The sequence below is a fragment of the Symphalangus syndactylus genome, chromosome 8 (genome assembly GCF_028878055.3).
Source record: "Symphalangus syndactylus isolate Jambi chromosome 8, NHGRI_mSymSyn1-v2.1_pri, whole genome shotgun sequence".
Lineage (NCBI taxonomy): Eukaryota > Metazoa > Chordata > Mammalia > Primates > Hylobatidae > Symphalangus > Symphalangus syndactylus.
The window spans coordinates 91,921,501-91,935,862 of NC_072430.2; the positions used below are offsets into that span (position 1 = coordinate 91,921,501).

General features: G+C 35.4%; 2 protein-coding genes across 2 annotated transcripts in view; both read left to right on the forward strand.

Annotated features, from left to right (window-relative positions):
* Positions 1-8,167, forward strand: part of LOC129488157 (hsc70-interacting protein-like) — a 146,361-nt gene extending 138,194 nt beyond the window's left edge. The window contains exon 3 of the mRNA XM_063645628.1: positions 5,543-8,167. Within this exon, the coding sequence (XP_063501698.1) occupies positions 6,300-6,806 (507 nt within the window). The 5' untranslated portion in view covers positions 5,543-6,299 and the 3' untranslated portion in view covers positions 6,807-8,167. The remainder of the gene's footprint in view (positions 1-5,542) is intronic.
* GULP1 (GULP PTB domain containing engulfment adaptor 1) overlaps positions 1-14,362 on the forward strand; it is a 1,103,064-nt gene that overhangs the window by 299,569 nt on the left and 789,133 nt on the right. The window lies entirely within an intron of this gene.

Consider the following 14,362-nt stretch of genomic DNA (forward strand, 5'->3'; position numbering starts at 1 on the left):
AGAAGAGTATGAGAAGCATCTGCCAATAATGAAGATTAGGCTTTCTGGTTCATACTACTGAAAAAGATCAAATAGATTTTGTTCATTTTAGACCTTAAACGTCACATAATGTAAAGAAACATGCCACATAATTTCCGCTTGGCTTTTTCAAGGATTTTTTCAGAAACAAAATATTGTATTAACAACTGAAATAAACATGTAAAAGTATTTTGGGAATTATGTCAATAACAATCATAATATTTCCATAAAAATGGTAACAGATATGATGTGACTACGGAAATATAGACCACTTATGATTCAATTATTTCTTGTTTTCTCTGAAATCCTGACTGGTAATCATTAACTTACCATTGCATATGTCTTTTCCATAAAAAAATTCTTCTGCTAGCCCAATATAAGAGTCCCAAGTTTAAAATGCTTTATTGATATCATTTTATACAATATTTAGAAATATTTTTTTAAAAATCATCCTGACTTCTGCTTTTAGATAGATGGAGTACTTCACAGGATAACAATTCTGCTGAGAACCACCTGAAAAGTCAAATTATTTACTATATATACAGATAGAGATTCACAGAAGTCACTACAAGAAGTAAAATTTTAGTGTATTTCAGAGTCGATCTGAATCTCTTCTGCTGTTTCTGGTTAAACTCCTGTACCTTGCCTAGAGGCTTGAATTCTAGGATTGACCTAGGAAGAAGAATGCTACAGAGGGACCAAGATGACCCAATGGAGCTTTACATAGTTACAGGGGGCTGGATGGGGAAAACAAACAAGTGAACAAATAAAACCTTCTCTGCTACCTACTACCGCCTAGAAGAGACATATGTTAAAGATAAGGTCACAAAAATGTTGAAAATGAGGGAATGCAAGAAAGATATGCTAGTAAAATTGAGGCTAAGGAAATAAATGTGTGGGTAGCCTTACTAATATTGAAAAAAAAGTGTGCTTCATGTAAAGAATTGCTGTAAATGATTTTTTTTTTTTTTTTTTTTTTTAAGACAGAGTCTCACTGTCATCTAGGCTGGAGTGCTGTGACGTGATCTCGGCTCACTGCAACCTCTCTCTCCTGGGTTCAAGCCATTCTCCCGTCTCAGCCTCTGGAGTAGCTAGGATTACAGGTGCACACCATCGCGCCAGGCTAATTTTTGTATTTTTAGTAGAGACTGGGTTTTGCCATGTTGGTCAGGCTGGTCTGTAACTCCTGACCTCAGGTGATCTGCTCGCCTTGGCCTCCCAAAGTGCTAGGATTACAGGCATGAGCCACTGTGCCTGGCAAAAAAATTTTATATCATGATAAAGGAGTTAATAGAAAAAGAAAATATGCCAATCTAAATCTGCTTGCATTAAATAAACTTCAAAATACTTAAAACAAAAATCATCAGAATTAGAAGGGATAGGCAATTAATAATAAAAGTGGAAGACATTAACAAACCTCTAAATACCTGTTACAATTAGTAGACAAGAACTAAATAATCTTCTATCCTATAGATTCGAAGATCTAACACACATAATTAACGAATTCCCTATGTAAAATACTGTCCCCAACAACCTCAGAACTTACCTTATTTTCAAATGCTAATGGATAATTTACCAAAAGTGGCCAGATGTTGAGACATGCAGAAGCCCCAAAAAACTTTAAAACATTGAAGTTATTTAGATTATGTTCTCTTACCAGAGTGGAATTGAGTTAAAAGTCAATAACAAAATAACAAAAACATATCCTATCTATCAGAAAGTTATGCAACATGCTCATTCATAGGCAAAAGAAAATATCACAATAAAAATTCAAAAAGAAAGTTGGTTAAAAGTATACTTAGAAGAAATAAGTTTTAATGTTCAGTAGCAGTAGGGCAACTACAGTTAACAAGAATTTATAGTATATTTTCAAATAGCTATGAGGAAAGGTTTGGAATGTTCCAAACACAAAGAAATTATAAATGTTTGAGATGATATATAACCCAATTACCCTAATGTGATTTTTACACATTGTATACAGGTATCAAAATATAACATGTACCCCATAAATATATACAACTCTTATGTATCAATTAAAAAATCACTTTCATTTTAATGAAGACAAGATATATCAAACTTGTGTAATACAGCTAACAGGTTCAGAACAAGTTTGTAGCTTTAAATATATAAATTAGAAAAAAATATAATTTTCTAACTCAAGAAGCTAGAGAAAGAATAGCAAATTAAAATTTATGGGATGCAAAGGAAAAAAGCTAAGAATATAAATTATTTTAAAAATGCACAATGAAAAAAATTTAAAAGGCTTTGGCTCTTTAAAAGAATAATAAAACAGATTAAATTTCTAGAACTGCTAATCAAGATATAAACTGATGCCAAAATCTGACAAGGATGTAATAAGAAAGATTAAATTAGAGTAATCCTCATGAATATAGACGCAAAAACCCTAAGCAAAAGAGTAGAAAATTGAATCCAGTTATATATGAAAACACAATTATTTAAGCACTACCCTCAAGGAGCTAGAGAAATAACAGAAAATAAAATTTAAAAGAGTTGTAGAAGAATAGAAATACCATTCAAGCATAATTTTAATTCAGCAATGCAGGGAAGGATTTAATTTCTAAAATCAGTCAACATTATTCACAACATTAACAGAAAAAAAACAAAAATTATTCAAATGTCCCAATATATGTAATAAAAAGCATTTGTCAAAATTCAACACATATTTACTAAAAGGAAAAAAAGAATGAAAACAAAACTAAACAAAAATCTCTCAGAAAATGAGATGAATCTGAACAATAATCTGACCAATAGTGTCTCCAAATTACCTCCAGCAATCGTGTAATAGAAGAAAAATACATCACTAGTTATTGAGACCTATTATAATTCTATAGTAATTAATACAGTGTGCTATTGATTCAACAATACAAAATAAGAGACTTGAGAGTCTAGAAGCTCACCCCCACAATATAATCACATGATTTGTGACAAATTGCTATTATTCAGTGAGCAAATAAGATATATATGTAATTATAACCCACTATTTATATTTGTATACATATTTATAAAATATACATATATATGTATTAATATGTTTTAGAACAGTTGTACTTTCATCACAAAATTGAGTGGAAAGTACAGAGTTCCCATATACTTCCTGCCTCTTACACATGCACACTCTCTCTTACTGTCAACATCCCATGTCACAGTAGACACTTGTTACAATTGGTGAAACTTCATTGGCACATTGTTAAAGTTGACACTTGGTGTTGTACATTCTATGTGTTTAGACAAATTCATAATGATATTTATGTACCATTATAGCATCCCACAGGGCAATTTCACCACCCTAAAATCATCTGTGCCTCACAATTCATCCCTCGCTCTCCCCAACCCCTTGCAACCACTGATATTTTTACTCTTCAAAGTTTTGCCTTTACCTGAATGTCATATAGTTGGAGTCATGCATTATATATCCTGAGGAAGATGTGAAACAGCAGCAATTTTGCTGGTAAAAATAAAAAATGCTGGAGCAACTTTGCTGCTAAAAATAAAAAATTCTGCAGCAACTTTGGAAGACAGTTTGGCAGTTCTTACAAAACTAAACTTATTCTTACTGTATGATCCATCAATTGTGCTCCTTGGTATTTATGGAAAATATTTGAAATCTTATTTCCACACAAAACCTTGCACATGAATGTTTATAGCAGCTTCATTCATAATTGCCAAAACATGGCAGCAACCAAGATGTCCTCCAGTAGGTGAATGAACAAATAAACTGTAGTACAAGTAGACAATGAAATATTATTCCGCACTAATAGAAAGTGAGCTATCATGCCCTGAAAAGAAATGGAGAAATCTTAAATGCATATTACTAAGTGAAAGAACCTAAATGGAAAAAAATTGTCCTTGTAACAAATGGTGTTGAGTAGGCAAAGAGTTTGTAAACAGGACCAAAAAAGTGCTAAACATAAAAGAAAATATTGATAAATTGAACTCTATTAAAAATGTAAAACTTCTATTAATCAAAAGACATTAAAAGTGTGAAAAGTCAATACATACAATGGGAGAGATATTGGCTACACATATAGCTTAAAAAGAAGAGAAAGAGATATCCAAATATATACAGAACTTCGAATATATAAAAAACATCAAAATGAGAAGGACAAAAATATACAGAATAGGGAAAGGACAATGTAATACAAACATACAGCCATCAGAATGGCTGAAATAAATATAAACCAATGACAATACCAGTCACCTCTTCCCTCAGTTGGGATAAGTGTGAGATATTCTACTCTATCTCCCTACTGTATCTCCCAGAATTTCTCAACAGGATGGAAGAAACAATAATTACTTGATAATGTGCCTGCTATGGTCTGGATGTTCGTATCCCCCCAAAATTCACATGTTGAAACCCAATCCCCAATATGATAATATTTGAAGGCAGAACTTTTGGGAGCTGATTAGAATATAGGGGCAAAGCCCTCATCAATCAGATTAGTACCCTTTATAAAAGGTCCCAGAGAGCTTTCTGGCTCCTTCCAACATGTGAGAACACAGTGAGAGGGTGCCATCTGTGAACCAGGAAGAGAGCCTTCACCAGATATTGAATCTGTTGGCACCTTGTTCTAAGACTTCCCAGCCTCCAGAAATATGAGAAATAAATTTCTGTTCTTTTTAAGCCACCCAGATTATGGTATTTTGTTGTTGTTGTTGTTTGACTACAAAGATATTTATTAAAGTTTATTTTGAATTCGGAAAAGAAGGAAACATTCTAGATGTTTTAGACTTAATATTAAATAAAATTATGGTATATTCATTTTGCAGAACACCCTGTAGCCACTGTGGAAATGAGACTTAACTAAACGGGCATGATGGGTGTTATTGGGGTGATGAAAATCTTCCAAAGCTGACTTATGGTAATGGTTGTCACACTCAGTAAAGTCCCTGAAGTAATTGAATTGTATGCACAAAATGGGTGAATTTTATATTTTTTTAAATTTGGAATTTTTTTAACTTTTAAGTTCAAGGGTACAAGTGCAGGTTTGTTACATAGGTAAGCTTGTGTCATGGGGGTTTGTTGTACAGATTATTTCATCACCTAGGTATTAAGTCTACTACTCATTAGTTGTTTTTCCTGATCCTCTCCCTCCTCCCACCCTCTGCCTTCTGAAAGGCCCCAGTGTATATTGTTCCCATCTATGTGTTCATGTGTTCTCATCATTTAGCTTCCACTTATAAGTGAGAACATGCCATTTCTGGTTTTCTGTTTCTGTGTTAGTTTGCTAAGGATAATGGCCTCCAACTCCATACATGTTCCTGCAAAGAACATGACGTCATTCTTTTTCATGGGTGCATAGTATTCTGTGGTGTCTATGTACCACATTTTCTTTATCCAGTCTATCACTGATGGGCATTTGTGTTGATTCCATGTCTTTGCTATTATGGATAGTGCTACAATGAACATATGTGTGCATATGTCTTTACAATAGAATGATTTATATTTCTTTGGGTATATACCCAGTAATGAGATTGTTGGGTTGAATGGTGTTTCTGTCTTTAGGTCTTTGAGGAATCACCACACTGTCTTCCACAATGGCTGAACTAATTTACACTCCCATATACCCTTCCAAGACTGAACCAGAAATAAATTGAATCCCTGAACAGACCAATAATGAGTTCTGAAATTGAAGCTGTAATAAATAGCCCACCAACCAAAAAAAAGCCAGGACCAGATGAATTTGCAGCTGAATTCCACCAGATGTACAAAGAAGAGCTGATACCAGTCCTACTGGAACTATTCCAAAACATTGAAAAAGAGGGATTTCTCCCTAACTTATTCTGTAAAGCCAGCATTATCCTTATAAGCAAAACCTGGCAGTTATCTAACAAAAAAAGATAATGCGGGCCAATATCCTTAATCAACATCAATGCAAAAGTCCTCAGCAAAATACTGGCAAACTGAATCCAGCAGCACGAGAAAAAGCTTATCCATCATGATCAAGTAGGCATCATCCCCGGGATGCAAGGTTGGTTCAACATATGCAAATCAATAAATGTGATTCATCACATAAACAGAACTAAAGACAAAAAACATGATTATCTCAATAGATGCAGAGAAGGCTTTCGATAAAATTCAAAATCCATTCTAAAATCCATTAATAAACTGCGTATTGCAATAACATACCTCAAAATAATAAGAGCCATCTGAGTCTGTTGTGACTTGCAGCAGCCGCCCCCTTCTGCACAGTCTTGCCAAGCCAGCGCCTGGGACTGGAACCCGGCCACAGCCCCTCAGCTTCGCCCACCGCCTCCTGACGATGGAACCCCGCAAAGTGAACAAGCTTCGGGGAAATGTGAAACTGTGTAAGCAGGATCCAAGCGTTCTGCACACTGAGGAAATATGCTTCCTGAAGGAGTGGGTGGAGAGTATGGGGGGTAAAGTACCACCTGCTACTCAGAAAGCTAGATCAGAAGAAAATACTAAGGAAGAAAAACCTGATAGTAAGAAAGTGGAGGAAGACTTAAAGGGAGACAAACCATCAAGTGAGGAAAGTGATCTAGAAATTGATAATGAAGGTGTGATTAAACCAGACACTGATGCCCCTCAAGAAATGGGAAATGAAAATGCAAAGATAACAGAGGAGATGATGGATCTGGCAAATGATAAGAAAGTGGCCGCTATTGAAGCCCTAAATGATGGTGAACTGCAGAAAGCCACTGACTTATTCACAGATGCCATCAAGCTGAATCCTCACTTGGCCATTCTGTATGCCAAGAGGGCCAGTGTCTTTGTCAAATTACAGAAGCCAAATGCTGCCATCTGAGACTGTGACAGAGCCATTGAAATAAATCCTGATTCAGCTCAGCCTTACAAGTGGTGAGGGAAAGCACACAGGCTTCTAGGCCACTGGGAAGAAGCAGCCCATGATCTTGCCCTTGTTTGTAAATTGGATTATGATGAAGATGCTAGTGCAACACTGAAAGAAGTTCAACCTAGGGCACAGAAAATTGCAGAACATTGGAGAAAGTATGAGCAAGAACGTGAAGAGCGAGAGATCAAAGAAAGAATAGAAAGAGTTAAGAAGGCACAAGAACATGAGAGAGCCCAGAGGGAGGAAGAAGCCAGACGACAGTCAGGAGCTCAGTATGGCTCTTTTCCAGGTGGCTTTCCTGGGGGAATGCCTGGTAATTTTCCTGGAAGAATGCCTGGAATGGGAGGGGGCGTGTCTGGAATGGCCGGAATGCTTGGACTCAATGAAATTCTTAGTGATCCAGAGGTTCTTGCAGCCATGCAGGATCCAGAAGTTATGGTGGCCTTCCAGGACGTGGCTCAGAACCCAGCAAATATGTCAAAATACCAGAGCAACCCAAAGGTTATGAATCTTATCAGTAAATTGTCAGCCAAATTTGGAGGTCAAGCATAATGCCCTTCTGATAAATAAAGCCCTTACTGAAGGAAAAGCAACCTAGATCACCTTATGGATGTTGCAATAATACAAACCAGTGTATGATTCTGACCTTCCTTCTCAAGAGAGCTGGGGTGCTTTGAAGATAATTCCTAACTCTCTCCCCCAAATACAGCTGAAACATTTTACAGTGGTTTGCCATTAGGGTATTCATTCAGATAATGTTTTCCTACTAGGAATTACAAATTTCAAACACTTTTTAAACCTTAAAAATATTTAAAACAAATTTAAAGCATCTGTTAATTCTTATATTTTTATTTACTAACCATTCTGAATTTTTTTCTTTGAATTATTGGGCAGGGAAGATACGTATGTATGGAAGATTATTGCTCTAATTTGAGTGAAATAAAAGTGTATTAGTGTGAGGCAAACATAACTCATCTGAGGATAAAGTTTGTGTTGGATATGTGGTTCCTGAAGCATTTTGACTTGTCTTTTTAAACGCTGCATCTTTTTCTTTAAAGATTTATATCAATAAAACTAATTGGGACCACCACTATTTCAGTAGGACCTGGGTAGGGACTGGAATTACTTGGCAAGGCAGCAGCAATCTTGCTGTGTTTTGTATAACATGCATATTTGTGCAGGTTGCCCTTAAATCTACACTGTGGTGAAGGGATGATTTTTTTTTGTAATCCTGCAGTAGAGTTGGAGTACTTAGTTCTGTTCTTGTCCAATATAACTAATAAATGTTTCATATTATTTCCACATAGGGGAAATAAGGGATTACTTTTCTTTTACGTGTCTTTGCTTAAAATTATCTTTCCTAGTCAAAAAAATGCCCAACTCTGTGTGTGCTTTCTGCTTGTTAAATTTTTCTCCCTTACGTTTCTTGGGCTAAAGACAGGCTTTTTCCACCAGCATCATCACTGTTATCATCATTAACAGCATAATTTTAGAAGCATATTTAATGCTGAGTTTAATTTAATATGTAATACATATGGTAATTATATTGTAATACCCACAACAACTGTAGTTTCTTACTTGGCCATGAGAATACTTTTTTAAGTGTTAGACTTCCACTCTGGCAAAATCTTGTCATATCAAAAGATGTTGGAAAGAGGGATTCCCTTTGGTGTTTGGTCTTCTACTTAGAAAACACCTAGTGCAGTTAGAGTTTATCTTGTAGTATTCATCTTTGTATTCTGAAGATAATAAGGTTTGAATTAAATTGACCTACACAGAGGGGAACCAATTTTTTTGATCCAGTGTGAATTATAAATGAGATAATTCAGTTATTCATTGTGGAATTCTTGAGACTATGAAAGGCTCATTGTCTTTGTATTCAGCTCTTCCTTAAATAGTGTAACCATACCCCCACCTCTGCTTACTTTCTTTCCCTCCAATGATAAAGAAAATGATAAAAAAAAAAAAAGAGCCGTCTATGACAAACCCTCAGCCAACATCATACTGAATGGGAAAAAGCTGGAAGCATTCCCCTTGAATACTTGCACAAGACAAGGATGCCCTCTCTCGCCACTCCTATTCAACATAGTATTGGAGTTCTGGGCAGGGCAATCAGGCAAGTGAAAGAAATAAAGGGCATTCAAATAGGAAGAGAGGAAGTCAAACTATCCCTGTTTGCAGATGACATGATTCTATGTCTAGAAAACCCCATTAACTCAGCCCAAAAACTTTTTGTTTGTTTGTTTATTATTGTTTTGGTTTGGTTTTTTTGTTTTGTTTTGTGGGATGGAGTCTCACTCTTGTCACCCAGGCTGGAGCACAATGGCACAATCTGTGCTCACTGCAACCTCCACCTCCCAGGCTCAAGCAATTCTCCTGCCTCAGCCTCCCAAGTAGGTGGGATTACAGGTGCCCCCCACCACGCCTGGCTAATTTTTGTATTTTTAGTAGAGATGGGGTTTCATCATGTTGGTCAGGGTGGTTTCAAACTCCTGGCCTAAAATGATCTGTGCCCCTCAACCTCCCAAAGTGCTGGGATTACAAGTGTGAGCCACTGTGCCTGGCCAGCCCAAAAGCTTCTTAAGCTTATAAACAACTTCAGCAAAGTCTCAAGTTACAAAATTAATTTTCAAAAATCACTAGCATTCCTATATACCAACAATAGTCAAGCTGAGTGCCAAATCATGAACGAGCTCCCATTTACAATCGCCACAAAAAGAATAAAATACCTAGGAATATAGTTAACCAGGCAGGTGAAAGATCTCTTTCATGAACTACAATGAAAAACATTGCTCAAAGAAATCAGAGATGACATAAATGGAAAAACATTCCATGCTCATAGACAAGAAGAATCAACATAGTTAAAATAGGCATACTGACCAAAGCAATTTATAGATTCAATGCTATTCCCATTGAACTACCATTGACATTTTTCACAGAACTCGAAAAAAACTATTTTAAAATTCTTATGGAAGCAAAAAGAGCCTGAATAGCCAAGGCAATTACAAAAAGGACAAAGCTGGAGGCATTGCTCTATCTGACTTCAAAATATACTACAGGGCTACAGTAATCAAAACAGCATGGTACTGATACAATAACAGACACATAATGGTACTGGTACATAACAGACCAATGGAACAGAATAGAGAGCCCAGAAATAAGACTTCACACCTTCAACTATCTGATCTTCACCAAACCTGACAAAAACAAGCAATGGGGAAAGGATTCTCTCTTCAGTAAACGGCACTGGGACAACTGGCTAGCCATATGCAGAAGATTGAAAATGGACCCCTGCCTTACAACATATACAAAAATTAACTCAATATGGATTAAAGACTTAAACACAAAACCCAAAACTATAAAAATTCCAGAAGACAACCAAGGCAATACCATTCAGGACATAGGCATGGGCAAAAATTTCACGACAAAGACACCAAAAGCATTTGCAATAAAAACAAAGATGGACAAGTGGAATTTAATTAAACTAAAATGCTTCTGCACAGCAAAAGAAACTGTCAGCAGAGTAAACAGACAACCTACAGAATGGGAGAAAATTTTTACAAACTATGCATCTGACAGAGGTCTAATATTCAGCATCTATAAGGAGCTTAAACAAATTTATAAGAAAAAAACTAACAGCTCCATAAAAATTGGGCAAAGGACATGAACAGACACTTTTCAAAAGAATTTGATATTTTTAAAATAGCTCAATAAATTTGTTAAAAACAAAACCAAAAAATATTCCTATTACACATGCACATATACATACATGGTTACCTCATGAATGCATAATTTTGATTATATATGCAAATACTTTTAGTGCAAGCAAAATTTTAAATCTATATGAAATAGGACTTGATTATTAGATTTTTTCCTGCCTGGATGGCTCACTAGCCATCTGGTATTAATGTTTCTTAAATTTTCAGTGGTCTTCCATGCAAACAAATACATAATTTTTTAAATCTTTTTTATTTTTGTGGATTTCGGGGTACAAGTGAAGTTGTGTTGCATAGATATATCGTGTACTGGGCTTTTAGTGTACCTAATCATAAAAAAAGAAAAAAATCGTGTGTCTTTTGCAGCAGCATGGTTGGAATGGGAGGCCATTATCCTTAGTGAAATGACTCAGAAAGAGAAAGTAAAAATCTCATATTCTCACTTAAAAATGGGAGCTAAACAATGGGTACATACATACTTACAGAGTGGAATAATAGACATTGGAATCTCCAAAAGGTGGGACAGTAGGAGGTGGGCGAGGTGTGAAATATGCTATTTGGTTATAGAAGCGCAATCAAAGACAGTGATTCCAATGGAGACCAAGGGAGCTCTTTCTGAAGCTGATTATAGTCTCAGATTGTGTGCTCATTGCCTGAGGATGTTTGGTTTGTGAAAATATATGGGCCTACACACTTAAAATTTGTCAACTTTTATGTCTATATAAATACTTCTATGCAAAATTTTATAAACAATATAGAAAAAAGATATAAATTAGTAGATATGTGTATGACAATCCTCACTCAGCCTTGATTCACAGCATTGAAATAATCAGTGCAGTCTTCCAGAAATGAGAAACCTGACTGCCCTTTAGGTCTGAGAAAAAAAATAAATGCAGTTTGAATTGCCTTTTTAAAATTTTTTAATTTTTAATTTTAATTTTTATTTATATATAGCCACATATGCACTCAAGTAACTGCTAACATCAAGTCAAAAACCACTTTTGCTGAGCCATAGATAGAGAGCTAGATAGACAGGTAGACTCAAACAACACACAAAATTGAAGTAAAAGTCAAGGCAGCATGGACTGGAGTATAGCCAGAAAAGTTCTCATGTCCCCACTTCTGGGTAAGAGGCATAATCAGCTGGAAAAAATGGTGGTCTGCAACTGTCTCATGTCCTGCCTAGATTTGGGAAGGCAGTTGTGACCTCAAACAAGGCAGTATCTGTAGAGAGTTTTGGGGTCTATTTAAATCTGTGCTTTCTTCGGCAATTTGCATAATCCCTTTCAGAAGGTGGAAGATGCCATGAACAGATGCTTTCACTTTTTAATTTTATCATTTTCTGTACTACTAAACCAATCTAATTATGCTTGAAAATTAACAGGCAAACTTTCATGTTTCACTGGTTCACAATTTATTTCCCTTGATGACGCTAATTTTATAAAAATTTCACCTTTAGCACTTGTGAAATTTTTGATGAATTAAAATTGGTGAATTGGTGAATATTACAAATTTGCACTCTTCTAACAAAGAAAATTTAGCATGATTAAGATATTTTCTTTTAATGCAAATCAAAACCACAATGAGATACCATCTCACAAAAGTCAGAATGTTGATTATTAAAAAGGCAAATAACAGATGCTGGTGAGGCTGCAGAGAAAAAGGAATACTTATACATTGTTGGTGGGAATGCAAACTACTTCAGCCACTGTGGAAGGCTGTTTGGAGATTTCTCAAAGAACTAAAATAGAACTACCAATCAACCTAGCAATCCCACTACTGGGAATATACCCAAAGGAAAATAACTCACTTGATTAAAAGGACACATGCACCCGCATGCTCATTGCCATAGTATTCACAATGGCAAAGACATGGATACAACCTACGTGCTCATCAACAGTGGATTGGATGAAGAAAATGTGGTACATATGCACTTTAGAATACTTGGCAGCCATAAAATAAATGAAATTGTGTCCTTCACAACAACATGGATGCAGCTGGAGACTATTACCCTAAGCAACCTAATGCAAGAACAGAAAACCAAATACCACATGTTCTCACTTATAAATGGGAGCTAAGCATTGAATACACATGAACATTAAGATGTGAATAATAGACACTGGGGACCACTAAACAAAAGAGGAAGGGAGAGGGGTATGTGCTGAAGAACCACCTGTTGGATGCTATGCTTACAGCATAGGTGACAGGATCATTGAGACCCCAAGCCTCAGTGTCAGGCAATTCACTCATGTAACAAACCTGCACATGAGCCCTTTAACCTATAATAAAAGTTGAATAATTTTTAAACATTTTAATATTCGTCTGAGGAAAAATATTGACATAATTTAGCCTAACGTCTCTGCTGCCATATTGTAGGAATCAGAAAATCTGCCAGGCATTTTTGAACTTAATTTAAATGAGTTGTATGGCTTTAGGCAACTTTTTTCCTTCTGAGTTAGCATTCTCTAAATTGTTTTCCTCAAAATCAAGGGGAAAAATGATCCACTTAAATAAACTGGAGAAATAGTATGTTAAATAAGATAAGGATAAAGATATATTGCTAGAAAACTTCAGTATCTTTGGCATGCTAGTTTTGCACAATGAACCTCTAGAATGTAACATTCCCAAAATTATTTAAACACAGATTCCATTTTTATATAATACATATCACCATTTAGGGTTTTCTTTGGGGGGGTTAGTTTAAAAACATTGTTTTAGTACAAAACAAGTTGATACATAAAGCTAATATAATAATTCTAAAACTATTTTCTAAGTATAATTAAAAGCGCAAGAAAACCAAATTTCATTGGCAGATGAATCGACTAGATAAGGAATAAGAAGTGACTTTATGTTTATTTTGCCATTTCAACTGAATATTAACTTTTATACAATAGGGCAACCACATCTAAAAAATAATTGTCAGTGGCATCATTGCATCATGACAATAACTAATTCTGAAAGAAATTACCAGTTGATCAACACTGACTTATTAATGAAGAAATTGACAAGGTACTTAATTGTATCAAGAGCTAAGGAAATTTGTCTACATTTCACATAGATGATTAATAGATGGATTATCAAAGTTAATATAATTGCATTGATCACCTGTTTCAAGTTTATTTTCTCAGATTATTTGTAATGAGATTATCTCTACCTTCGTTTGCATTAAACATTTCACATACACAGCAGTGTTTGGAGACCTTAAAGAAATGTGCTTTAATGATGATAAGTCAATTTTTTATAATCATCCATTTATTTTGAAGCTTTTATTAGTGCATTTTATTTTCTTTCAATAGATTCTTGCACTGAAGACTGTGATGGTAAGTATACTGCTGTTGTTAAATTCAATAATTGATGTTGATATTATTTCGTATGATTGCACAACAGATTGTACAAGTTGTAATTAAAAATCGGCAACCTGTAGGAGAAAAACCTAATATAGACGACCGGTTGATGGGTGCAGCAAACCACCATGGCATGTGTATACCTATGTAACAAACCTGCACGTCCTGCATATGTATCCCAGAACTTAAAGTATATTAAAAAAAAAAAATCAGCAGGCTGCAGACCAAATCCATCTCCCATATGGGTTTTGTCTGGCCTTTATCTTGCTCAATTGTTATTTCAAAGATAACTTTAAAACACTCACATTCAAGGACAGGCGCTGTGGCTCACACCTGTAATACCAGCACTTTGGGAGGCTGAGGAGGGCGGATCACGAGGTCAGGAGATAGAGACCATCTTGGCTAATACGGTGAAACCCCATCTCTACTAAAAATACAAACAATTAGC